The following is a 26,095-nucleotide window of genomic DNA, read 5'->3' on the forward strand; positions in this document are numbered from 1 at the left end:
TGTAGTTCTATTTTACTTATCATTATTCTTGCTAGCAACTAGAGAATAAAGCACTTTCAAGCATTATTATTAAGGTTTTGCAAAAGGAAAGACCCTGAGAAGGCCAACCTTTATGAGGGCATTCTTGTAGTCTTTTCTCAGTCAAGTTAAGACGAAAAGGGTGGATGGGATCACAAAATCACCAAATCTTCATACGGTTGGGGTGTATGGAAAGGAATTCAAGGCAGGGTGAAAGATTTTAATACAATTACGAGATGGAATTTGGGAGATGGTAGGAGTATCAGCTTCTGGGACGACGTATGGTATCACACAATCTCATCAAAAGACAGGTTTCCAGCAATATTCCATCTATCTACAGCCAAGGAAGCGACAGTTCATCAAACTTTTAAACGGAACCTTGCTACGTGGGAGATTACATTGAGGATCGAAGAGAAACCTGAATGATTGGGAAATTTCAATCTTCGCTCAGCTATTGGATGTCATTGATGTATTTCGGCCAATAGAGGAAGAGACAGACAGGAAAGTTTGGAGATTAGAGCAGAAAGAGAACCTTTCAGTTAAGCACTGCTATAAGAGATTGAGTAGAGCAGAGATGGTCTCGAACTCGGATGTCCATAAGCCCATTTGAAAGCTAACATCCCACCAAGGATCAGTTTTGTGGTATGGGCGGCCACAAAGAACAAGGTTCCAACCGTGGACACTCTTAAGAGACGAGGAATGCCTATTCCAAATAGGTGCCATTAGATGCAGAAACGCGGAGGATGCAGCTGAATACCGATTTCTCTGTTGTGATAAGGCAAGAGTCTTATGGGATTTCTTCATAGTTAAATCAGGCAGGCGCTCCCCTAAGGAAATAACACAGACTATTGAGCATTGGCAACACCTAAAATTTAAAAAGGCGAAAAAGGAACTGTGGAATCTCATACCACCAGGAATTAGCTGGGGCTCTGGGCAGTATGAAAGGACATACACGGTAAAATTTTCAAAGACTCAAACACCGACAGCGTCCTCAAGGTGGAAGACATACTTGCACTCCCTTATCATTGGGGTAGGAAAATTCCTTGGGATAAGTCATATTGTGATTTTGTGCTTAAGTGGGACTTGATGATGTAAGTTACGTAACATATTCCCAATATCCGTTTTTTACAACTCTTGTACGTCTTTCTCTTTTCCTAATATTAATTCAAAGTTAAAAAAAAGTTATGACAAAAAGGAACCATACCGCAGCCACAACTTCATATAAAGGCGATATAACTTGATCAAGAAAGGATACACCAGTCTGAGATTTGCAACTAGCGGCTGGCTGCGCAATCTGCTGGCGTAATAACTCTTCCACTTCTCTTACCATCTGCGCATGAACCAAATACAATCAAGAAAATCTTTGAAGAAGGAAGCAAGCACCGTCTGTGCAATGCAATCCAAGATTAAAAAAAATTTGAATAATTTGAATGAATATATTGGAAAAAAAAACAATGAATACTTCAGCAACTACAAGTCTAAAATTGTTCAAGAGAGCTACTCATTAATACACTACACAGTTTCAGTTGCCAAAAAGAAAAACAAGATTAGAAGAGGAAATGAATAATAGTAGCCACCAGTAACGTGGAGACATATATCTTAGAGAATGACCAACGGAAAATAATCATGTGGAAATAACTGCTTTGTGGTAACATTATCAGGAAACCTAGCTTCCCAGGTATATACTAGTTTGCAAAAGATCTTCTACAATCGAATGGCATAAAGCCAGATAGATTTTAGGCATTTTCATCACGCCACGCATACCTTAATTCTTATCAAGAGCTTATACGTTAGCCCACATTTTTCCTATATGCCCATCGCAAAGACACAGTACTAATTTGAATTCGAAGCAGGATAAAGATATAATTCAATACAAATTTTCAGTTCAGGCACTCCGTTAATATTTTCCACCTCTTACCTCTAAAGGTAATGGGTAAAGATTAAATCTAGTATTGGCAAAAAGAAGTTATGGTCATGGTTGTTGTAGACATTCTAACACAATTTTCTACCAAGTACCTAATCTTTTTACACCTGGTTGAACTATTAAATGCCCCTATGCATTTGATAGTCCTAAAGAATTGTGAAAATTAAGCCACGATATTTAGTTCTTAAAAGAAGCAAATCTATGAGAGAGACTAAAGAACTTTTCAATTTAAATTGACTGTAACAAGATAAAGAAGCTTTTAGTTGCACTAAGAATCTACAGAAATATACTGAACTCCAAGACGCATATATTTATACGAAAAATAATTCATTGTTTGCGATAACTGACTAACTAGTGAACATTGAATTTGAAACATATCAAAGATAAAATAGGCCACGTACATGATGAAAAATGTAGCACAAACATTCAGGAAGAAACCTAATATTGGCAGCCTCTCCCCAAATGAGAAAGTATAAAGAAACAAACAGTAACTTCTTTTCCTTGCTCAAAGCTCCCAAACTGCACAAGATGATACTTGAAATTTTAACTATCGATTTTTTCCTAAATTGTCGCAACAACTGTTACGAAGATGAAAAAAAAAGCAATAAATACATCACAGGTAGAAGGAAGTACTTGCTCCAAGCTGGCTGCAGAATCAAGTAGTCACACCATTTCGTGTAGTTGTCAAGTGACTTGACAAAGACTTTTTGTACAGCAGCCTCGTCTAGTTTCTGCACCAGAAGCCATAGATAGGTAATGACAGAAGCATGACAGAAGAAAATGCAAAGGACTTCTCAGCAGCGGTTGAACTTCAACATATCCACCTTCTTAGAGAAGCAAAATGGACTGATCATAGTTTGAATTTTATGCAATTTAAATTTAATTAATGTGATTGACGGACAACCCTTGTCCTGAATCTTATTTCTTTCTTTCAAAATCTTGTCCTACTAATAAATAAATGGAATCAGATTGAGGACCAAATCTCGTGTTGATCTTGGTCAGAAAGACATGCCAATACTTTTTGGCTTTTGCTCTTGTTCAATATTTTTTACGCTTGGGCTCCACACAAAAGCTCATGCTAAACATATGTAATTTTGTGCAAACCTTACTCTGACAAACCCTGGCAAAGCTGTGCAAACCTTCATAGGGAGTTGAATCCTTAAAAAAATTGGTGAACCTTTTTCACAATAGAAAATTTGGCATAGGGAAATTTTGAACAACTTTCTCTTAAAAAAAGCCAGATACCATATGCTATTAAAGTCTTGATTATTCTTGACTACTCCAAGCTTCACGCATGAGCTACCCGACTCAGCTAACTATATGTCCAATTCCTAAAGTGTTATTAAAGTACATTTTCTTCTTTCATTATTTTAATAGTTAAACTTGTCTTATTAATACCACCGTAAATATGTACATGGATTCCATGAAGTGATGAGGTAGCACGTAGCTTTTTTTTAGAACTTATAAAAGGATGAAAATAATTACACTCCTGATGAATCAGGCATGCAGCAAAGCTGCTCAAAAACCTTAAAGCTGTATTGTTACATAACAACTACTGTAATTACATAACAATTTAATATATAACTATATACGACTCTAGTTCTTTGAATTCACTCTTATGGTAACTCTCAACTCCTGTAATTGCATAACAATTATAATATATAACTATATACAACTCTAGTTGTTTGAATTCACTCTTATGGTAAATCTCAATTATAAGGACACCACGTGTATGCATAATTATAGTCAATTATAATATATGTATACATATACCCTACTAGTTCCACCACACCCTCTACCAACTAAGCCTAGTCTTCGTCCCTAGATAGAATAAAACTATAGAGCAATATAAGTAAATAGAATTATCCGTAATTATGTTTCATTACATATATGTGAACCGACAAGTTCCAACTAGTCCTCGACTAGTCGGGCCTACTCCTAGCACCTAGATAGGATGCAAACAAAGTGATAATCCAAATACATGGAAAAAGAGATATAAAAGAAAATTAGGTGGTTTCGAATGAAGTTCAACTCATTAAGGAAGGTAAACGTGACACTTACTGGTTCAGCTTCCTCGGAAACGCTAAGTCGGGATTGCTCATTAGCAAGTAGGTGAACGACATGTTCCCGCTGGTTACACACATTGTCCTTCTGTGAAGCAACAAAATTAGGTGTTAGAACTCCGGATGTGTGCTACCAATGAGACAAATCATGCTTGGAAATTAAGCAAAAGGTAATTATATTCCGCATAAAAATAGGGAGTATCAAATCTTTCCACGCTGACTACTGTCTTGGGAAATGCAATTACTAGAGGAGTTAATGAATACCCACTAATTATATAAATCAAACAATGTATCTACTAAGAAAATACGTCAAAGTCCATCAGAATACCTGGAACCCAAAAACGTACTGCAGAAAATCAAACATATCTGCATTTCTTGTCTGAGAAACAGAAAAGTCATCGGGCAACTTTGGCAGACCCCTAAAGTACGATAATGCGGAGACTGCTGCTCGTACCTGATGATCAGTAAGATAGTCAACTAACAAGTAGAATCAGAAACTAAGAACAACTATTACTTTACCTCAGCAAAAGACATAATTGCATTTGTTGTAGTAGGAGCATCCAGCGGTATAATATTATAAGCAATTAGATCCTCCGTCATTGCTGCATCTGATTTTATCACCCGTTTCAGCTGAAAAATAAAGCAACCTAATTAGTCAGGTACGAACATTTTACTTAAATTATGTAAGCCTTATATAAACAGATTCTGGTCAAGAGAAAAGTGATATGAAATAAAGATTTAATATAGAGGAGAAACGATGTAATGAGAAGTACAGAACAAGGATCCAACCTCTTCAGAGATCAAAAGGTCTGCATCTTCTGGAGATACCTCCCTACTTAGCTCCTCGATTACTGCACCTAAAACCTTCAGCGTGGCAAAAACCCTTTTCCTTTTAAGAGTTTTGCGCTCCAGCCTGTATCAGCAGTTATTCAACAACTATAACGCGGCAAATAAGGAAATCGCAAATGATTAAAAAAAAAAAAGGGCTTCGAAGTAAACTAGAACTAGCCTAATAGGGTTGACCGACTGCTATAAAAAAAACACTCTTCAATATTGTTTGTGATCTTAATATCATGAAAACTGCTTATTGCTTAATTATGTTTATTTACTGTTCTATATGATTTTTTCAAAGGTCTATGGTGCATAGTCCTTTGTCTGCCACTAGCATTATGTCAGGGATACTTGGAGTTTTGAAAAACAATCCACAAGGCAAAGCAGAAAACAGGAACTTAGCATTTCGCAAGTGTGTTCACTGTTCAGAGAATACAGTAGACACTGAAATGCTTAGTTGTTAAATAGAATACCACAGTGACAATAAAAAAAAAATATGCCAATGATAGTTATAGAACACATACTCTCCAAGGTCACCAGTGAAAACACCTGACTCCCTCAACTTCATTTCATCCTCACGTAGCTCGTCTACTTTGTGCTTCTCTCTGTACAGCTTGTAGAATTCCTGTAAGCGAGCAATATCGTTGCTCCTATCTATGCTTCGACCTTCCCTCTTTGCAAGTTTTTGCTGAAAGTTTGCTCAGGCATGAGAAGCGAAAAAAACACAGAGCAGATCATAACAATAATTTCCTTATAGAACATTAATACATGTCATTTGTCACCCAACAATTTGATTTAAGTTATAGGGTTTAAAAGCGGAGCATGAAACAGGCAGAACATATTGAATACTCCTCGAGCATAAAGTTTACCTTGATGACAGACATTAAACCTGTCTTGAACTGTAACACACCTCTGCCTTCACTATTAGGATCCAAGTTTTGCGCCAATGAGTAAGCATGCTCACATACTGCAATACATAAACACAGACCAAAAGAACATATCAACCCTAAAAAGTGAGAAGTGAGAACTCTGCTTCTTGACAATGTAGGATATAGTTGCCTCCCTTGGGTGAACACACCCTATGCCTTGATATGAAAACTTTATGTATATGTAGCATGGTCCTATATGACATCGTCATGCAAAGTGATGTGCATCCACACCCCCATTTCGAAAACCGGGTAATGTGGTTCACCAAAGCTCATTCAGGTCTAGGAAATTATCTCAAGTTGCTAAAGATCAAGGCCATTCAGAGTCATCTAAATTTCATGCACAACTTTGAAGAGTCTTTCAGTTTGAAGGAAAGCAAATGATCCTTGGATAAAGAGATGGAGATCCTTAAAGTTTCACACAAAGCACGTAACTAATTCATGGATACGGTCTTATTGCACCCTCTAGCCAGCCATTTCCCGAGTAAATTGCTTGTTTTAAACCGAACTAAGGACCGAGTTCAACAATAAAAGAATGAACTCTCTATTAGCAAATGAAGCAAACCCCACAAAAGAGTACATTTAGTATGAACCAACCCCTAGAGTTGACAGTATACTCGCGATTAGCAAATGAAGCAAAGATTACACGAAAAAACAGGAGGAAATAGATAGAACTTACATATTCTAGAGATATTAGGGTCATCATCTTGAATTTCATCGGCAGCTCTAAGAATTGTATCTATATCCCTGTTGTTCTCAAGCGATGAAGGAACAAATCCAGCAATTCCTGTAGCAGGCCGACCATGTGCATCACTACCAGTTCTTTCCCTCCGAAGTGCAGCACGCACTAACCGCTCCCAATTCTGTTCTACTCGAGACATCTCCTGCAAAACAAAATTGTACACCATTTTTACCAATAAAGCTTGTCTTTTAACCTCAACAACTTGAATCTAAGTTATTTAAGCTCAGTTACTAAAACCAAGCTTAGAAAGAAACTCAGAAATTAATATAGTCATTATCAAAAACTCTTAGCAGCTGAACTGTTACTCAAGTTCAATGAACAAGCTATAGTTACTTGAATTGCATGACAAAATCACAAAACCCTAAAAACTTAAAAAAAAAAAAAAAAATAATAACCAGGCAAACAAGATCGACTCCTTCTAATCTTCCACCAAAACGAAAAACAGAAGACATTGAACAAATAATACGAGGAATCAAAAACTAAAAACGATGATTCGTCAAGGTTAGAACAGAAGAAAAAGTTTAGAGAGAGAGAATGAGGTAAAAAAAAAATTACTTACGAGTAGAGTTGATAACGATGAGATTCAGGAACTTTTTGTATTAGTGAAGCCAGGACCAAATCCGAAGCGATCGTTCGAAAAAGAAATGTATGAAATGCTCGTGAATCTGAGGTTTTAGATCTTCAAATAATAAGTCGCTTTTCTGTTTGATGCAGGAGAAAGGAATGATTTTTCTCCCACACAGACAGATGAAATAGAGAGAGAGAGAGAGAGAGAGAGAGAGAGGGGAAAGTAACGTCCGATGCTCGGGTTACGCGTTTGCGGAAGTTTATCAATCTTCTTCTGTTTACTTTGGACGAATTGATGGTAAAATGAGGCAAGCTTTTGGCCTATTTGTCAAACATTTGACATTAATTTTTGTCCCAATTATAATACAACATGATTTAAACGGATAAACCTTCCAATATCGACTAAAGTTCTGGTTAAGGGAGGTGTAGCATAATGGTTGTAGGCATATAAATGAGGGATTTTTTTGACTATGGTTGTAAAATGAATTTGTAAGAAACGAAATTTGACTGTTTTTACAAGACATATTCACGGTTAATTCATTTGCGTTTTCAACTAATGGTGTGTTTGGATGGCGGAATCATGAATCCGCGGATTCATGAGTCCTTGGAATTCATGATTCCACGGATTCATGAATCCTAGTAATATTTTTTGGCTTGTTTGGCAACTAAGAATCATATGATTTATTATTATTTGAGTATTTTTAAACGTCTTTAGAAAGAAAATGATTTTTGAAAAAAATAATGACTTTGAAAAAAAATAATGATTTTGTAGAAGGAAATACTTTTTTGTTGATTTTAAGTTTGAAATTTAGGTTCATTAATCCAAAATTCTAGCAAATCCTAGGGGGTAGGGTGGGATTTTGGTCCAAAACAAATTTTGGAATTAGAAATCCTTAGGATTCAAGAGTCCTAGGATTCTTGGTAGCCAAACAGACCAAGGATTCATGATTCCTACCAAATCCCACTTTTGATAGGAATCCTACTTAGGAATCCTGCAACCAAACACACCATTCCTATACTCACTTTTTAAAACACTCACATTTTTGCAAAAAACGTCGCTTCAATAACATGACTACTGACGTCATTTGAGTTAAATCAAATAAATATCTCTGATTTAGATGTTCGACCGTTCGTACTCGTCTTACTAAGGGATAACTAAGAGCATTATTTTAAAAGGGTAGTCTCGATTTTTCATCGGTAAGACGATTACCCGACATCATTTGAACTAAATCGAAAACATGCATTTAACTTTAAGTTTTGGACGTTGATACTCATCCTAACGACGGAAAACGAGAGTAAATTGTAGCTCTCTGTTTTCTGTCAATAAGATGACAACCGACTTCATATGAACTAAATCAGTAAGACCCCTCCGACTTTTATTTTTTGCTCATCGGTACTCATTGAAGAAAAAACTGACATCAATGTGAAAAAATTATTCATCTATATTTGTGAATTATATATAGCTTACCCGTATATGTACAACTTTGATTAGAGTCATGGAATAAAAAAGAATGTCTAGATTTTTAATTTGCTACTTACTCGACTAATGCGTTTCACTGTTTTAATAAACTAGAGCATTTAGGTCGAGGAACCACTCCTTTCACAATTAAGTCGAAGATTGATTCTTTCAACAACAAAACAAGTCAGAGATTGATTAGTTTCGCTTGAAGATGACACATTCACGTTTTCAGACTACGCATTTTCGTTTAAAACGAGACATTTACACTCCCTCAAACAAATATAAGAGTCTCTTGTTGATGAATTTATTAGCATCCTCATCTAAATATTCTTCACCAACGATATCTCTGATCCAGTGAAGAGAACTGAATGTCTGGGATACTTCACAAGTGATTATCCTACACAATTTATACAAAAAAACATTAGTTATTCACAGTTAAAGTTCGGAAGCAACAAGCCGGCATGGTTATTAACCAACTAGTGAAAAACACACCCATGAGCTCTATGACAAATCGATGTGTAGTTCATCAAATGTTCTCCTGGTCGTCTGAAGCGTCGGGTTGATGGACCTATGTAGGAGTAGAACTGGTACGCTCGATAGTTTACCTTGATGAAGTATTTTGCTTCACAACCAAAACCTCACTTTCTTTGGGAAAAACTTGATACAAAGATCGTGGAATGTACTTGTACTTTTTGAGAAGGTGATTCTTCTATATTCACAGTTTTGTTTGATTAAAATAAGAAATTGAATTTTTTTCTCGTTTTCATGAATTTCACATTAAAACACCAACGGAGATACTTCAACAATTAGAAGATGATATTGAAGAAAAATGACGGTGTGATTTCGATGTTCCTACGACTACCGACTAATAAGTTTAAAGTGATACGTATAACGTGGTTAATGGAGAAGTTTTTTTTTCTTTTTGAGAAATCGACTACGATCTACGTTAGTCGTTAGAAGACATCGATACATCATGAAGATGTGATGAGCACGATAACCGCCCAATTTAAACCATAATGAAAGAGACCTAAAGCCCGACAACAATGAAAGAGGTCTAAAACCCGACAAATTTATTATATTATTTACTTTATATATTGCCTAAATTACATGGGATAAATTTTGATGGAAAACTGCTTCCACCAAAACCCGATCTCACGACTTCATGGGCTCAAGAGGGGTATCCAACCGTTGCACCAAAGGCTAGTGGACGGTTAATGGAAAGGTTTCAAAGTTTCAAGTGGTGGAGGATCTTGGATTTTTATCAGTTTGACTCTTATTGGCCAAGTCATATTCAACTTGGTCAAAATAAATTGATCAAGTCAAGCAAATTGTCAATGTGGCAACTAAAAACGGTGAGTGTATATATAATTTCTCCCACAACAATATTAAGGGCCTTTACACTTTCTTTCCAATAAATATTTCAATCCACTTTGGGTGTATAACAATGGTACCCTGGGAAATTTTAAATGCACTCACTATATTTGTATTTAACTTGTGAACGAGGACATGGCCTCCGGGATATAGAAATCATGAACATTGCAATGAATCTCAGACGTGTGTGGGATATTATTAGCGACAAAAATACAATATGGGTTAGATTGTGAAACAAAATTTAATTCGGAAGAACAATTTCTGGACTATGAAGGTGCCAACCTCATGCTCTTGGTGCTGGAGACGGATACTCGATTGCAGGGACTTGGTCAAAGGCATGGTCCAATATCTTATACATGACGCCACGAGGACTACGTTCGGAGGGACGTTTGGCACCCCTAGAGCTCATTGACAGAATACTTTGCCCCCAATCACAAGATCGGTTCAAGCATGAGGAAGGATATCTTGGTCACAAATTTTTTTTTATTTAAAGGTAATTGGGTCTTCTTTGAACAGTTTCGGCATTCTTTCGAAGAGGTCTTTGATACCTTGCAACGGGTTGACGTAAGGGGTTGGAGAGGGACACTGTGGTATGGAAGGTAGCAAGCTCCGGTGAGTACACGGTGAAAGAAACTTATTTGTCTGGCGTAAAGGGAGCACTGTTCCATGGTGTAATCTAGTTTGGTGTCAGGGATTCCACAACACTAATTTATTACGTGGATTGTGGTGAAGCGCGGATTAAGAATAAAATTCAAACTTCAGACATAGGGTCTCGATGCAGATGATATTTGTCATTTGTGTCTTTCAACAATGGAGACCGACGAACACATCTTTCAATGCACTTATTGAGTAAAGATCTGGTCAGAAATATTACTTTTGTTGGGAATTCGTAGAAATCTGACCGGGATTTGGTCTGATGAAATCGAATGGCGTGTGGCTACTTTCTACGGTAACTCTATACTCGGTAGTATCAGAAGTCTGGTATTCAACGGATTCTTCTATCATATATTGACAGAGCAAAATAATCGAATATGTTACCTAAATTTTAGGTAACAAAATCTTTATTTATTATTTATACATTTTATTTCCTCCCATATCTGAGTTATCTTGGTTGTTTCAAGTCTATATGTTTTCTATAGTCCGAGAAAATAGTATCTAAAGGTATTTGTCTCATGTACGCATGTCGATGCATAACCCTTTGGGTAAGACATAAATGATATCGTTGAGTATTGTATAGGGAAGATGGTATAAAAAATCTACAATAGTGATTGAGATGACTAAGACTAGATAATGACACTTTTTGATTTTTGTTGAAAGGGACACTTTATCTTAATGTAAATGAGTAACATACTATATGCAAAGATAATTGTGAAAGTGTAAATTAGTATAAGAAATACCAAACCACCCAGCAAAATGTAACATTTGCCAAATAATATATCCTCAAGGACCTCAACTGTGTTTTCATATTGGGGAAGTTGGTGTTAACCCGAGAATCTTGTCAAAACAAGCCTATGATTACCAAACAATATTTCCCTGTTAAATATAACAAGATACAAGGATATCATCAGAAGAAACAATACCTATAACTTGTTATTACATCAGACCTAGAGCAGAAGGACACACTGATTTTTGTTAGTTTGACTCGCAAGGCCACTGTTACAAAAAGTTAGACTTCTCAAGAAAAAATTAAGAAAAAATTGCTACCCTTTAACATAATTTAGATACTGATGCCCTAAATTTCACAATGATCAAAATTTCATACATTATTCTAGATTAATCAGCACTCCATCTCAAACACTCTCACCGTATGATCAGCTCCACAAGAAGCAAGCTGTATTGTCCTCCTGGAACTATTATTATTGTCTCTCTCCTCCTGAGAGTTGTTTCTTCTCCATGCCAAGCGGTGCACCATAGAAACATGACAGATGAACGGATCGAGCTGCATTAGAAGAGAAGCACTGAACTGAGAAGGACCTACCGAAGCACCAGCGGTCATTACTTTCTTTGAAAGAGACCAGATTTCGATGAGTCCACTCTCCATTCCAATTGCGAGAAGCCCATCATCGCTCGCCCCTTTATCATTCAAACCCAACCAAGATAGAGCAGTTACACTACTTTTGAACTGTGGTAAAGTCGAGAGATGCTTAACCGAATAAGAACCTTTCTCTACTTCTACAACACCCCATATTTTTACAGTCTTGTCTCTTGAACCTGTCGCAAATTCATGACCACATGGATTCCATGAACATGTCCATATTATTCTCTTATGTGCTTCCTCTTTCGCCACAAGATCACAGATGACTTCATCCACTCCATCTGGTTATATCATAGAATAAGATCAGAGGTTTGTAGTTCACTGAGATCTTTAATCAAACTCCACCGTATAAATTGAAAACTAGTAAATGTCAATCAAAAGGAACGGGACATGAAAAGTCTCCTGTATCAAAATGGAAACAGTTCCTTGACGTGGCTCCCACGTTAAATCAGTTTTAAGAGTGTTATACCTGTTCTTTTAATGGAGAAGACAGAGAACTGACGATCCCTCGAAACAGACAAAAGAAAAGAGTCATCATGAGAGAAATCCATCTGCGTCACTGTAAGGGTATGAGAATGCAAGCGACCAACTGCCTTCCATGATCCCACTTGCCATAGCCATATATCGGCGACAGCTGCGGATTGAGCCTGCATAATATAACGAGTAAAGAAGTTATGTTATGTACTGGTCATTGTTTTTTCAGTCTTTTCAGGTTTCGGCTCTAAGAACAAGAACACAAAATCTCATTATAAAACTAATATGTTAAGAAACCATAACCGATTGATGGATAACTAGTGAGATCATCTCTGGGTACTTGATGATAATCAACCGACAAAGATATTTTTAATCGGGTCATAATCCAACAATACCTGACAAGTCAATTGATGGAATATACATTTTTTTTGAAATTATGCTACACCGCATCCCTATGTGTTATACACACAAATTTTTGCAGAAAATTGAGTTGCTTAAGTTTTTTTGATCTAGGGACCTAAAAAATAGAAGTACGACCATCACTTTGAATGAATATATAAGGAAAGAGAAAACTGTACAAGAGAGGGGAAGAGGGAGGGGAGATGTGACAAATAGACTTCTCACATCATAGTATCATACAGGCCTCCCAATTTACCACCACCTCATGAAAAGGAACAAACTTAAAACTCTCAATATTTTTAATCCATAAGAAAATTGTGCTTTTCACATCCTCCACATCCACCTTTGTCGTTAAGTTCTCCTCTTTAAAGATCTTATTATTCCTATCCTTCCAAATGTTCCATAGGTTTGCTGCCGGCACCATACTCCAAACTAGTCTTCTGTTCTGTTTCTTCCATAGACCATCCCATTGATTGATCATCATGTAGATACTATTGGGCTTGCACCACTGGATATTCAGGGAGGAAGTGAAGTAGTCCCAAAGGGTGGCCGACACTGTGCACCGAAAAAAAATAGATGATCTGTTAACTCTTCCTCGTTCATACACAGTATGCATCTGCTAGGGAGTACGAAGCCTCTGTTCTTCAAGTTCTTAACGGTGGGGATTTAATTTAGAAATTAGAACCACAACCCACAAGAAGAAAACTATTCTTGGAGGGATTGCCTTCTTCCAGATAGACTTGATGATGCTAGGTTCCAAGAGCTGCTCATCATGGCGAGCATAACATTGATTAACCGAAAGCGTATCTGACCTCTTATGTTTCCACACCCTTGTGTCTTGGCCCTCAGAGAGGCTAACTGGTTGGAGCTCTTCAAGAATCAGCATATATTGCTGAATTTCCCAGTCGTTTAGGTTTCTTCTGGACCTTATTCCCCACACTTCGCTAACCTGATCGTAGTATGCTGAAACTGTGGCTTCCTTATCCACCGCCACAACATATATCTCAGGATATCTGTCCTTAAGTGGTGCATCTCCTAGCCAGAGCTCCGACCAGAAATTTATGCTCTCACCATATCGCACTTCCCATCTCGTAATACTTTTGAATTTGTCACACAATACCTGAATGCCTTTCCACTGCATCCACATGTACTCCTCTTACTAAAAGCAGCCCACTCGTTCATATTTTGTTCATATTTATCGGCAATCAGATTCCTCCAAAGACTCCGCTGTTCTTGAGTAAAACGCCATATCCATTTCATTAGAAGTGCTTGGTTCATGATTTTGAGTTTCTTAATCCCTAAACCCCCTTTCTTTCGACTGATACAGACCGATGTCCAGGCCACCAAGTGCAAGCTCTTGTGATCCTTGGTCCCATCCCATAAGAAATTTGCCATTTTTCTCCTTCAAAACCCCCATTGGCACAGCAAAGAGGGATAAGTAATATACCAGAAGAGCTTGAAGGACTGACTTAATCAAAGTTACCTTGCCTCCTTTGGAAAGTAAGTTAGATTTCCAAGCAGCCAACTTCTTGTTAATTCTTTCAATGACTGGATTCCAGAGATGTTTAGCTTTGTATTGTTCCCCCAAAGGTAATCCGAAGTAGGACGTTGGGAGAGACCCCCCCCCCCCCCCCCCCCCCCCCCCCCCCTGTCCCCCAAATTCCTTAGTGAGCTCATGGTTAATGTTGTTTTCCCCGACCTTACCCACCTTGAAGATATAGGTTTTATCCATATTTACTTTTAAACCAGAGGCTACTTCGTACCAAATGAGGATATCCCTCAATCTTCTGACTTGGGAAATGTCTTCCTTGATAAAAAATAAAGTGTCATCGGCGAATTGTAGATGGTTTATACTCTGACCTGAGCTGGAGGCTCTAAAACCATTTAACCATCCACTACTCTCAGCTTGTTGGAGACTTTGACTAAGCACCCCCACCAGTAAAAATAGGAGGGGGATAGGGGATCCCTTGCCTGATCCCTCTAGACTTTGAAAAACAGTAGAGGGCCTACCATTCAAAAGGATGGAGAAAGTAGCAGTAGAAATACATGAGAAAATCCAACTCCTCCATTTGTATCCAAAACCCATCCCTCTAGAGCTTTGAAAAAACAGTAGAGGGCCTACCATTCAAAAGGATGGAGAAAGTAGCAGTAGAAATACATGAGAAAATCCAACTCCTCCATTTGTATCCAAAACCCATCCGTTCCATAGCTTGGTATAAGAAGTCCCAGTTAATCCTATCACACGCCTTCTCTAGGTCTGCCTTAGTGACCAGGCATTTGCCGTCCTTTTTCCTCCTAGAGTCAATCAACTCATTAGCAATAAGTACCCCATTCAGGATCTGCCTTCCACCCACAAAAACTCCTAGAAATGGAGATATGAGCTGATTCAAGCATTGTGCCAGTCTCGAGGCCGAAACCTTCGTAAGAATTTTATAAGGACCTCCTACTAAGCTAATTGGTCTGAATTCTGAGAATTTAGAGCTCTTCACTTTCTTAGGAATAAGTACTATAAACGTATGGTTCAATCTCCATTGAAAAGAAGTTGTGTTAAAGAATTCCCTGTACATCTCCATCATATCATCCTTGATTATGTCCCAACATTTTCTGAAGAAAGAGATGGGGAAACCATCCGGCCCAGGGGCCTTGTCACAAGCAAAATGCTGCATTGCCTCACGAATCTCTTCTTCAGAGATGTCTTTCTCAAGAGATTCAGCTGACTCTGAGGAGATAGAGGGGAGATGCATACCTTCAATCCCTGGCCTCCATTGTCTAGGCTCACAGTACAGATCACTGAAATATCTGATGGCCTCTACAGCTATATCTTCTTCATCTGTCAGCACCTCATTCTCTTTCAAAATGATGCTAAGTCTATTCTGACGGTTTCTGCACTTGAGGATTGTATGGAAATATGCTGAATTCCTATCACCTGCCTTCAACCAATGGGTACGCGACTTTTGCCTAATGCTTACCTCCTCCAGGTTCATGAGCTTTTCCAATTCACTCTTCATGTTTCTTCTGATGTTGAATTCCTCAGTATTTAGAGTTTGTGTTTCTTCTTTCTGGTCCAACTGACTGATATCCCGTTGATGCTTAGCAAAATTAAGGTTAAAAATTTTAAATTTATCTCTTGACCAAACCTTCAGTTTATCCTTAGTGTGCTGAAGTTTATTCCAAATCGATTGACCTGCTGTGATAGCTGATGGAGCCTCCGACCACCAACACCTGATATTGTCCATAAAGTCACTCTCAAGCATCCATCTTTCCCCCAGGCGAAAAGGTGGGGGATTGGAAGTTTCAATATCAGTTCTCAATAGGATTGGAGTGTGATCGGGCGTAGGTCTAGGAAGAACTATCTGCTCCACTTTGGGGTACTTGTCTTCCCAGCTACTGTTGATTAGAAACCTGTCCAAAACACTCAGCACAGGATTCTCTTGATTATTCGTCCAAGTGAAGTCCAAACTTTGCTTGGGTAAATCCAAGAGGCTATTTCTATCCACCCAAAACCTCTCATACTCGAGGTAATTTTTCTCCCATTCTTCTTCTCATGAAGAAATCTGATAACATTAAAATCCCCAAAACCTCTCATACTCGAGGTAATTTTACTCCCATTCTTTATTCTTATGAAAAAATCTGATAACATTAAAATCCCCTCCCACACACCAAGGGAGATGCCACTTATTAGCCATAGCATCAAGCTCCTCCCAAAAACCGGTTCTCCTAGCTTTTAGACAAGGCCCATACACTCCAGTGAACACCCAAGAGAAACCATCTATTTCGTTCTTCATTAATAGAGATAAACAAAATACACCCTTAGAGACATCAAGAACATCCAAAATATTTATTATTTTTGGATGTCTTATAGAACCGCAGTTTATATTAGCTACATGGAGCAGACAACTGAACTAGGCCAAGAATCTTTCATTTTTAGACTTCACTTGAACTGGGAGGCTTTCATGAAAACAATGCAATCTTGGTTTTTTGTGCAGACTGAGTTGCAGACAACTGAACTAGGCCAAGAATCTTTCATTTTTAGACTTCACTTGAACTGGGAGGCTTTCATGTAAACAATGTAATCTTGGCTTTCTGTGCAGACTGAGTTTGCGATGTCAGGGTCCACCTTTAATAGGACCCTGATTTCTTTGAAATCCTTCTCACTTTTAATAAAATCAAATTGTCCAAAAAAAAATATTAGCTGCATGGAGTTCAAGTAACAAGAAAATTCGCATGTCATGTGATCTTCTACTAGGAAATTTTTGCTACTCAAGAAATTGAGGAAACAAAACCGAAAGAGCACAAGGACCAGAACCATATACCTTACATGCTGAAGCAACAATGTTCCCTTCATGATCAGAGCATAAAGAAAATAGTTCGTTTCCATGACCATACAGCTTGTGTGATTCCGGCCACAGTGTATGCCATGAAAGTCGATCTTCAATTGGAGGTTCTGTCAAAACAGTTGGAAGAGCTTCTGGAAAATTTTCCAGGCTGTCAACAGCACCATTACCAGATTTCTTCGGCACCTCACTCCGAGCTGCATAAACAAGTAACATTCATTATATCAATCTCAATCTTCCCAACACGACAATGGATACAAATGTATGAATAGATCAAAGAAACTTAATCGTTGTAAACGAAATTGCAGCATCAGTAATTCATGCATTTCCAGTTTTACCAATATAGTAATATTGATGCAGGTAAGAGAATCAAGAAACTACACAAAGAGCTGTAAATATGGAGTTAAGTGAAAGCTGCATCAGCTTATAAGAGGAAGAAGACCTTAGTCAAAGAGGAGTCAAATACCCAAACAAGCTTTTATAAAAACAAAAGAAACATACAATACATGTATTTTTTTTTATGCTCCTTTTGTCCTTATTGTTCAATGTCAACACATAAATACAGGAATGGAACTTTGTTTCTTCACTGAAGCAATTCAATAACTCGTTGGCAGGATCTGGATTCTTGGTTGACTGAGTCGATGTAATGCCAACCTCTTGAGTAATTTGGCATACTAATATCCGCAGCCTTTTGTCGTTATTGCGCACTGTCAACACATAAATACAGGAATGGAACTTTGCTTCTCCACTGAAGCAATTCAATAACTCGTTGACAGGATCTGGATTCTGGGTCGACTGAGTCGATACAATGCCAACCTCTGGAGTAATTTGGCATACTAAAACCTCAGTCTTAGTTTACCCATTTTTATTAGGAATATATGTGATTAACTAGTAGCTGTTATCTCAAGATTTTCTGTTTATCTAGTTAAAATGGTTAGGATTTTACAATTTATAAAGAGTATATATTGCATATGCATCACTAAATAAATAACTGTGTAGGAAGAGGGATTTTACACCCACAGTATCATATGATAGAAATATGCACGAAGCACACCACTAAAGAAAACAGTGTACAGGGTTATGTACCCCGAACTATGTAATCAGTGAGCTTTCCAAGTAACACCAAATTAGAACAAAAATAGAACAAAATACGAACTTCCTGCACAGTTTTGGTCTAAATGTGATTTTCACACATGAGAAAGTCAAGCTGCAACATTAACCAATTCATTCATCGATCCAAAATTAAATACACAAACACACGCATAATGAACTCATACTCACCCTGCAGATAAATAGGTTTCTGTGAGAGGCCAAGAGCAGACATATTTGCACCCAAAACTTGAACTTCTTCTTGAACATCGTCGGTAAAACTAGATTTTTGGAAAGCAGTGTGACTCAGTGTTCTCAAAAATGACAAAGGAGCCTCGAAAACTCGAGCCACTTTTTCGTCAGCTCCACTGATAAAACGTTGGTTACCCTTCCCTTGAATGAGTGTAGCACAGTTAATATCATGACCATGAACTTGAGGGCGAGCTATTTCATGCCACGAATAAGAATTGCTTGAACCAGTTTCGGGTTTCCACGGTGCGAAAATTCGAGTAGTCTGCGCTAGTTCAACATGCTAAAGTTAGCAAGTCCCTTCAGCTTAATGAAACTAACAGGAACTTAATATCATATAAAACTTATCAAAAACAGAATTTTATGATGCAAAAAACAAGCTTATTTCGGGGTTCAACAATAAACCAGGAACCAATAGGCCCATTTAAATTATGTCAGAGTTAGAATTTTACAAAATCTATAACTTTACTCTTGAAAATATCATTGGTTTTAGTTTTTTTTGTTCGAAATAATCTGCAACTCTGGCATTTAGGTTTATTAATGATCCATTAGCTGCAACAAATACAAATTCATCACTTGTTACCAGTTCCGTTCAAATAAAAATTACTCTCGAGTTTAATTTTCAGGAGGAGGTCAGTCTAGCACTTCTGCACAAATAACAACATCTTATCAAGATATAAGTTTTTAGAACTGACTTCCTTTCTCAAATTCCAAAAGTTGATCTTAACAATTGTTCTACGTCGAGCTGAAAGAGAATGGAAGTTTTGCATCCCAAACCTGGTCAAAATAAACTTCTTATGAGTTTCAAGAATATTGAAGTAAACAGTCACATTTCCACATTATTACAATCAAGCATACCTTAGTTCTCATGTTTTCCTCTCATTAATTACATTATTCGGAATAAGTTATAGATTCAAGGTTTAGGCTAAACATCCAAATCACAGCAGTTGGCATATACTACCTAACCCTGGACTGGCAGATAATACCCGCCACAAAGATCCCGGATCAACTGCGAACATTGAGAAGAGTAGCAATTGAAATTTAAAATGGGTCGAGCTCAATTAGAAAATACCAAGTTTATGAAGCCAGGGTTTGTATCACTATTTCTCGTGTCCAGGTTAATTTCACAATGGCACATGTACCAAGAACAAAGAGGCCCCAGAGAATTAAATTTTGAAACACACCTAACGAGACTTTTGTTGTGAATCCATAACTTAAGACTCCTTTCTGAATATATACTGAAAATCAATTCATGGAACAATAAAACTTTCTCCGCACAGCAGAAACACGAGACTTGTAAGAAAACCAGTTTTAAAACTTCACTAATTAAATAAGACTAACAAAGATATATTACCTGATCATGACTAACTGATAACAAATAATCCCCAGAATGAGCCCAGGCAATATCTGTGACGGTCGAAAAGTGACCAGATGGAACATTTCGAGGTAGCCAGTCATCGAAGTCTACGCCAACATTTTTCCATAGATGGAAGGATCCTCCATATCCATGAGCAAGAATTGAATCCCCAGATGGACTCCAATGGCCCCCATAAAACCCTAAAGCACACTGAGATTCACCAACAGTAACAACATCCATCCAGATTCCAGTAGTCCTTTCAGGTTCCCAGATGATCATTTTCTTGTCAATAGATGCAGATAAGATTCTTTGCGATTGATAAGTATCATCACGCCATGAACTTGAGGGCGGTTTCCACTCCACTGAATATACCCAATCTTCATGTCCAATAAGCAATGATTCTACAGAGATCTGATAGGTCTTTGAACCAGCTCGAAGGACAGGACCTTCAATATAAGATGCCAAGCTTGTTGTTGTTTTCTTGTCTGGTATATCAAGATTTGCTGAAGATTTCTGCAAAGCCAGCTTCCATAGGCGTATGCTTCTGTCTTGAGATGAACTTACGAGGAGAAGGCTGTCTTTCTCGCCGTCAGTGGAAATAGGCAATGAAAAATCCAAACATCTGATCCAATCTGTGTGCCCTTTCAACTCACATGCATGCGCAAACTGGACCAAGAAAAATTGAATCAAGCTACATAAAGGAAAATGGTGCAGGGGAGGGAAAGTAAATATATATATGTGTGTGTGTGTGTGTGTGTGTGTGTGTGTGTGTGTGATCTATCTAGATATGTGTATAATACACACACAGAGACAGACAAGTAACATACGAATATAAGATCACAAACCTTCCCTGTCCTCTCTCCGCAGTAAAGGTGCACCTTATTATCCAAGCCCCCGATTGCTATGACTATATGCCCAGATGAACCTGGCAATTCTGCTAAAGAGAGAGCAACCATGGACTTCGAACCCACAAATAGAGTATCTAGGAGAAACAATTTACACTCACCTACATTAATCACATTACAGACTCAATACCATATAGAATGCTCAATCATACTAACTGAGGATAAAATACTAACAACTCAATGAGTGTGTACATCAAACAATGATGCTTAGTGCCTAATAAAGAAATACGTTATATGCAGTAAAAAAAATTCAAATGTGTCATACAGTAGAAAAGGAAAGCCAAATCTCATTAGATTAGCCAAAACATTCTTCTGCTAAATTACACTCTGACTCTGTAAGTTCTTACAAAGGATTTACTTGCACACGTATAATTAATGACCTATCTTGTCATTTGACATGAAACTTTTACTCCTATCACCTATCCAGGGAAGGACGTCCGGGGATCTAAGCTGTTAAACTCGGAAGCGGCTCGGAGTCGGCCCGAGCCAAGTCATTTGGCGGAGTCAAGTGTAAGTGAGAAATTTTAGATGTCTTTACATGTTCCAAGAATTCAAAACAGCAATAAAATATAACATGCATCAAATCAGATTTTAATTCCAAAATACTCTTAAAATTCCAAGTCAGTTCCGAGTTTCCGAGTCAGCCAGGTCAGACCAACACTCCGCCTAGTCAGACGAGTCACTCGGGAAAACCCTAGACTCGAGAACTCGACCGCACTCGGCTAGGACTTCCCACGAGTCTGAGCCGAGTCCCGAGTCACTCGGCTGACTCGACCGACTGTAACTGCATAGCCGAAGATTGTACATATAGACAAGCACCTAATAAGCGTTGTGGAACTAATCGAGGTCTTCTAAGTGACCTCCACGCATGTACATCTCATACACATATCTTCACCACCCTTGGACTCAATGCCCTTGTATACAGTATGCATGCCGCAGGCATGGCATAAATATACTACTACAATGGCATTAAAACCACCCTAATAAACATAATTAAGCATTGCAGTAAGGCTTGGGATTATAAAGGAATGAGAGGAAAGGCAAGTAGTTTCCAGTAGGAGAAACCGGCTCAACACAATCTAAGATAAGATAATAGTACAAGAGAACCGAGCAAAACCTAGTAACCGGCAGAGTTATGATAAGAAGTTCTGCTGATGGACAAAAGGTAAAACTGGTAGAAGAAACAGAGATTATAAAGAGGTGCTGTATTTGTTGATGGGTGCAGTAAGCTGTACATTATAGACTGTGGTACAGTTGTACAGCAATAATGACTGAATCTCGCTGCTGCACTGCAGTAATAACTTGCTTCCAGTTAAACCTCAGCATTGAAACAGGAAGAGGAAAACAGAAAGAGAAAACAGAGAGAAATAAAGATAGAAGAAGAAGATCGAAGAAAAGAAGTAGAAGAAGAAAACAGAAGGAGAAGAAGACAGAGAAAACAAAGAGGGAAGAAGGCAAAAAAGAAAAGCATAGGTTCCTCTCTCTCTCAGAAGCATAAAAGAAGAAGAAGCAAGGGACCCTAACTTGGTGGATCGGCAACAAATCAGCTCGGGATCCCCCGAGCCAATTCTCGAGTTACCCTGCTGTGTAACTGCATAGGGACAGACACCGCAAGGGAACCAGCTTAAACAGTGCTATAAGTGTATCATTGGTATGCAAGATTGAGACACTAAGATGAAGGGCATCTGGAATAAGTGGATCCCCATCAGAATCTCCTTCACCTTATGGGCAGCGGTTCTGAACAGATTACTGACAGCAGACACGCAAAGCAGAAAAGGCATAGCAGGGACTAACTGGTGCCCCAATGTAAACAGGCTGGCGAGACAAATCGACATCTTCTGCTGCATCCCAAGCAAGTTTAAGCTATTTGGAATTTTTTGGTCCAGTCAATGGACATCAGGTGGGTGTTGCCTGCGGATATAGGTCAGTGTATCATGCAACGGGAGGGCCTCAGCTCGCCTGAGAAAGAAAAGGAGCTCTGTAGTATCATCCCTCATGCAATCTTGTGGGGGGTATGAAAGAAGAAAGATCGTTACAGACTAATCTTGTCTTGGCTTCCCCATCTCTTGATTAAAACGGTGTAGTTCTTGTTTTCCAAACCAAGTTCGCTAGGTAAGGGTCCACAGTAATAGGACCCTAGCCCCCTTGTTAAGCTTTGAAATTGTTCAAATAAAAATATTACAAAAATTTGACTTGCCTCCAGCTTTCAATGGAAGGATCATTTCCCATACACGGACACTTCCATCAGAAGAGGTAGATGCCAATATTGCCACAGTTTGAGAAACCATAATCCCGCTAATGCACGTAACACCTTTCTTGTGTGGTTCTGATATTTGAAGGACACGTCTCCACTGCAAAGTAAATTAAATAAGAAAGTAAGAACGTTAGAATAGGGAGATTCGAGCTGCGATAAATCACTTGACCAATTACATGAGTAAATTATAGGATTGCAAATCCAATAGATAATTCAAAGGTTTGTAAAAAGTATAGATCCAAGAAAACTGACCAGACCTTTCCATCTTTAAGTGTATATTCCCACAAAATAATGACACCGTCAGTGTCTCCTGATAGAAGAAAATGGCTCTCCAACAATTGAGCTGCAAGAGAGAGAGGGAGGGGTTCATCTTTTTGGTAAAGATAGAGACTCACTCATGCAGAAACCCTTTATTATAAAAGACAATATAACTCTAGATACAATAATTATTTATTATATACTATATGTATATATATATACAAATGTGTGTGTATATATATGGCCGACCAGTCCAACTAGTCCTTGACACCTCCCTCCTAATCCCTACTTCCCCAGTCAACCAAATAGCTTTTATTCCAACTTCAAAGGCATAGATAACCAGCCAATGTTATAAAAAAAAGGTTCTGTCTTCAGCTTCTTATACACGAGAAAACGATCTTATGTTACCTCCTTAACAAAAAAGTGCATTATAGTATCTCTTTAAAAATGTACCAAACACTGAAGAGACTATAGGTACAATCAATAGATTGGCTTAAGGCATTATTGCAGGGATTCTAGACTGCATAAACCTAACCATCAGTTGGTCATCCTTCCACCCTGAAGAGACTCTTAAATTCATTGCGTTACTAATCAATGTTTTCTATGTTGTGTTAGTGTCTAACTGTATAGATTTCAGACACTCTGGGGTGCAGCCTAGACCTTCTGTCTTAGATCACTGAGGTGCATCTCTCACTCCTCGCTAATCGCCATTAACAAATTCCTTTCCCACTCTAAACTCTAGAGAAAAAAAGGAAATATCTGGGATGATACCAACCAAGAACTCTGTTGTAATGGGTATGAAACTTATGTACCTTTGGGAAAATCCTTGGTGGTGGGAAGCCACTTGGTGCAATTAACTACTGCCTTATGTCCAGGAAGTGTCGTCAAAATCTGGGCTGTCTGCAATGAGAGAAACAAAAGGAGAGGAGACGAAAATATCTCAATCTACAAGAACACATTTATATATATATATATATATATATATATAGAGAGAGAGAGAGAGAGAGAGAGAGAGAGAGAGAGAGAGAGAGAGAGAGAGAGAATTACATTGGGGCAAAACACAGCAACTGCATTCTGGGATCCAAATGTAACAAGACCAGAGGCACCCCATGAAACATTATGAACAATTCTATTACAACCAGCTCCGATGAACACTTTCTCCATTTGAACTCTTGTATCTGTTGTAGCTGGAGACATTACTGCCATTTGCAAAAGGGGTTTTATCAATTTACACCATGTTTTAGAAATTGAATTACATATTTTCCCATGTGTTTTTCGAACTTTTCATTCTCCACAGATTCCATCATATTTAACACCACAAACAGTTAAACTTTTAAATATGACTGTACTACCCATCTGAGTTTAACCCCAAAATATATATATATAGACAAAATCATGATCTGGGTTTTTCTACTTGAGCATTCAGTGTTATATAGAACTAAACAAAATCCAAAAAAAAAAGATACAGTGATAAGTTCAAATGAAGAAGACCCGAACTAAGAAAAGCTTCAAAATGATAATGGGTACTATTAACAGTAATTGATTGATATTATAGCCTTCATCATAAGTTACCAATTTCATAATTTGGGTACTATTAAATTAACCATTAAAACATAAAAACTGTAACAACTTAATGAAATACAAACTATTAACAGTAATTGATTAGAGAGAGAAAATTCTGAACTGTTCAAATGAGATAAACCATGAAAAGTGAAGAATTCTTAACAGGTTCAGAGCAATTGATTGATATTATAGCTATCCATGAAAAGTTTCAAAAAAAACTCACAATTACAAAGTATGTCAACCTGATTTTTGGTAATTGATTAGAGAGAGAAAATTCGTTTCAATGTTGATCGCCGGAGTCCTCCGTGATCGTCCGTGAAGGAGTAGAGAGAGAAAGTCGACTGCTTGGTGGTTCCCTCACCCGGTTCTGCTCGTTCAGAGATGGCGATTGGTAAGGGGGCTGGAAATTGTTGTTGGGGAGCTGTAGTATAAAACCAGTTTTTTTTTGTACTACAGCTCCCCATACCAATTTAGTATTAGGAGCTATTTTTTCGGATTTGAAAATAAATAATGAAATGGAGAGGGATTAAAAAAAGTAGTTACGATTAAAAAATTGTAATAGTTTTTTTTCTTTTCTTTCCTATTTTTTCTTAAATCCTAAATATGTCAACAACAATACCTCTCTTTTCTTCTCCACAATCAAGTTACAAAGCAACCATTACCAATATCGCAAGATATTAATGATGTTGCTTCTTTAATGGAGGAAAAAATATTTTTCAATCGAACCAACAACCACCAACCCAATCAAACAGTGTTAGTATAGATGAAGATCTCTCTCAAGATGTAAGGAATTCGAAGACAAATATTTTCGGTTAAATTTTATTTCTCTTTTTCCTTCAACTTTAAAAATTTGCCCAAAAAGAGGCAAACTATTTCTGTTCGTTCAACAATTTCCCTAGGAAAATTTTTGTAAAATTTCCCCCCAGGTAAGGGGAAAAATCAAATAGTTTCTCTATTTGTGAAATTTCTCTATTTAGAAAAAAGTAAAATAGTTTCTCGATTTTGGTTGATGTCTTCTTCATTGGGGAAAATACTTGGGTAGAAGTCGCCGTAAATTTGTAGTTGATGAAGGAAAAAGATTGCAAGAGGGATATTTAGGAGATTCGGATTCAGAAGAGAGAACGAGTGAAAGAGGAAGAAAGCGTTTTCTTTTTGTTATTTCTGAGATATATGACTATATTACACTTGAGTCCTTCAAATTATGAGTTTGACATTTAAAATCCGTAACATTAAAGGTCTTTAAAATAATAATCCAAAAGTCTTATCTCCCCTTACTA

General features: G+C 37.7%; 2 protein-coding genes across 16 annotated transcripts in view; both read right to left on the reverse strand.

Moving 5' to 3' along the window:
- Positions 1-7,494, reverse strand: part of GSL10 (glucan synthase-like 10) — a 35,033-nt gene extending 27,539 nt beyond the window's left edge. Inside the window, exons 1-11 of the mRNA XM_086673943.1 lie at positions 7,064-7,494; positions 6,442-6,646; positions 5,706-5,803; positions 5,361-5,524; positions 4,795-4,918; positions 4,525-4,635; positions 4,334-4,459; positions 4,004-4,093; positions 2,576-2,673; positions 2,344-2,461; positions 1,223-1,348 (exon numbers count right to left, since the gene is read on the reverse strand). Coding sequence (XP_086530069.1) covers positions 1,223-1,348; positions 2,344-2,461; positions 2,576-2,673; positions 4,004-4,093; positions 4,334-4,459; positions 4,525-4,635; positions 4,795-4,918; positions 5,361-5,524; positions 5,706-5,803; positions 6,442-6,643 — 1,257 coding nt within the window. The 5' untranslated portion in view covers positions 6,644-6,646; positions 7,064-7,494. The remainder of the gene's footprint in view (positions 1-1,222; positions 1,349-2,343; positions 2,462-2,575; positions 2,674-4,003; positions 4,094-4,333; positions 4,460-4,524; positions 4,636-4,794; positions 4,919-5,360; positions 5,525-5,705; positions 5,804-6,441; positions 6,647-7,063) is intronic.
- Positions 7,495-11,420: 3,926 nt separating this feature from the next.
- Positions 11,421-25,296, reverse strand: LOC147545380 (elongator complex protein 2-like). 15 transcript variants are annotated; one of them, XM_086673945.1, is made up of 11 exons: positions 25,061-25,296; positions 24,303-24,454; positions 24,068-24,155; positions 23,255-23,340; positions 22,941-23,094; positions 20,684-20,844; positions 19,836-20,504; positions 18,425-18,746; positions 17,123-17,340; positions 12,406-12,583; positions 11,421-12,217 (listed from the first exon to the last, which is right to left on the reverse strand). In XM_086673945.1, the coding sequence occupies exons 2-11, from the start codon at positions 24,450-24,452 to the stop codon at positions 11,679-11,681; spliced, it is 2,565 nt and encodes an 854-aa protein (XP_086530071.1). In that variant the 5' UTR covers positions 24,453-24,454; positions 25,061-25,296; the 3' UTR covers positions 11,421-11,678. The 15 variants fall into 15 exon arrangements, with proteins under 15 accessions (XP_086530071.1, XP_086530078.1, XP_086530079.1 ...); XM_086673952.1 differs by having other exon boundaries at positions 23,250-23,340; positions 25,061-25,260; XM_086673953.1 differs by having other exon boundaries at positions 23,250-23,340; positions 25,042-25,222.
- Positions 25,297-26,095: the final 799 nt, after the last annotated feature.

The sequence above is a fragment of the Eschscholzia californica genome, unplaced genomic scaffold (genome assembly GCF_041429995.1).
Source record: "Eschscholzia californica isolate CP2 unplaced genomic scaffold, dmEscCali1.0.p SCAF_4, whole genome shotgun sequence".
Classification (NCBI taxonomy): Eukaryota; Viridiplantae; Streptophyta; class Magnoliopsida; order Ranunculales; family Papaveraceae; genus Eschscholzia; species Eschscholzia californica.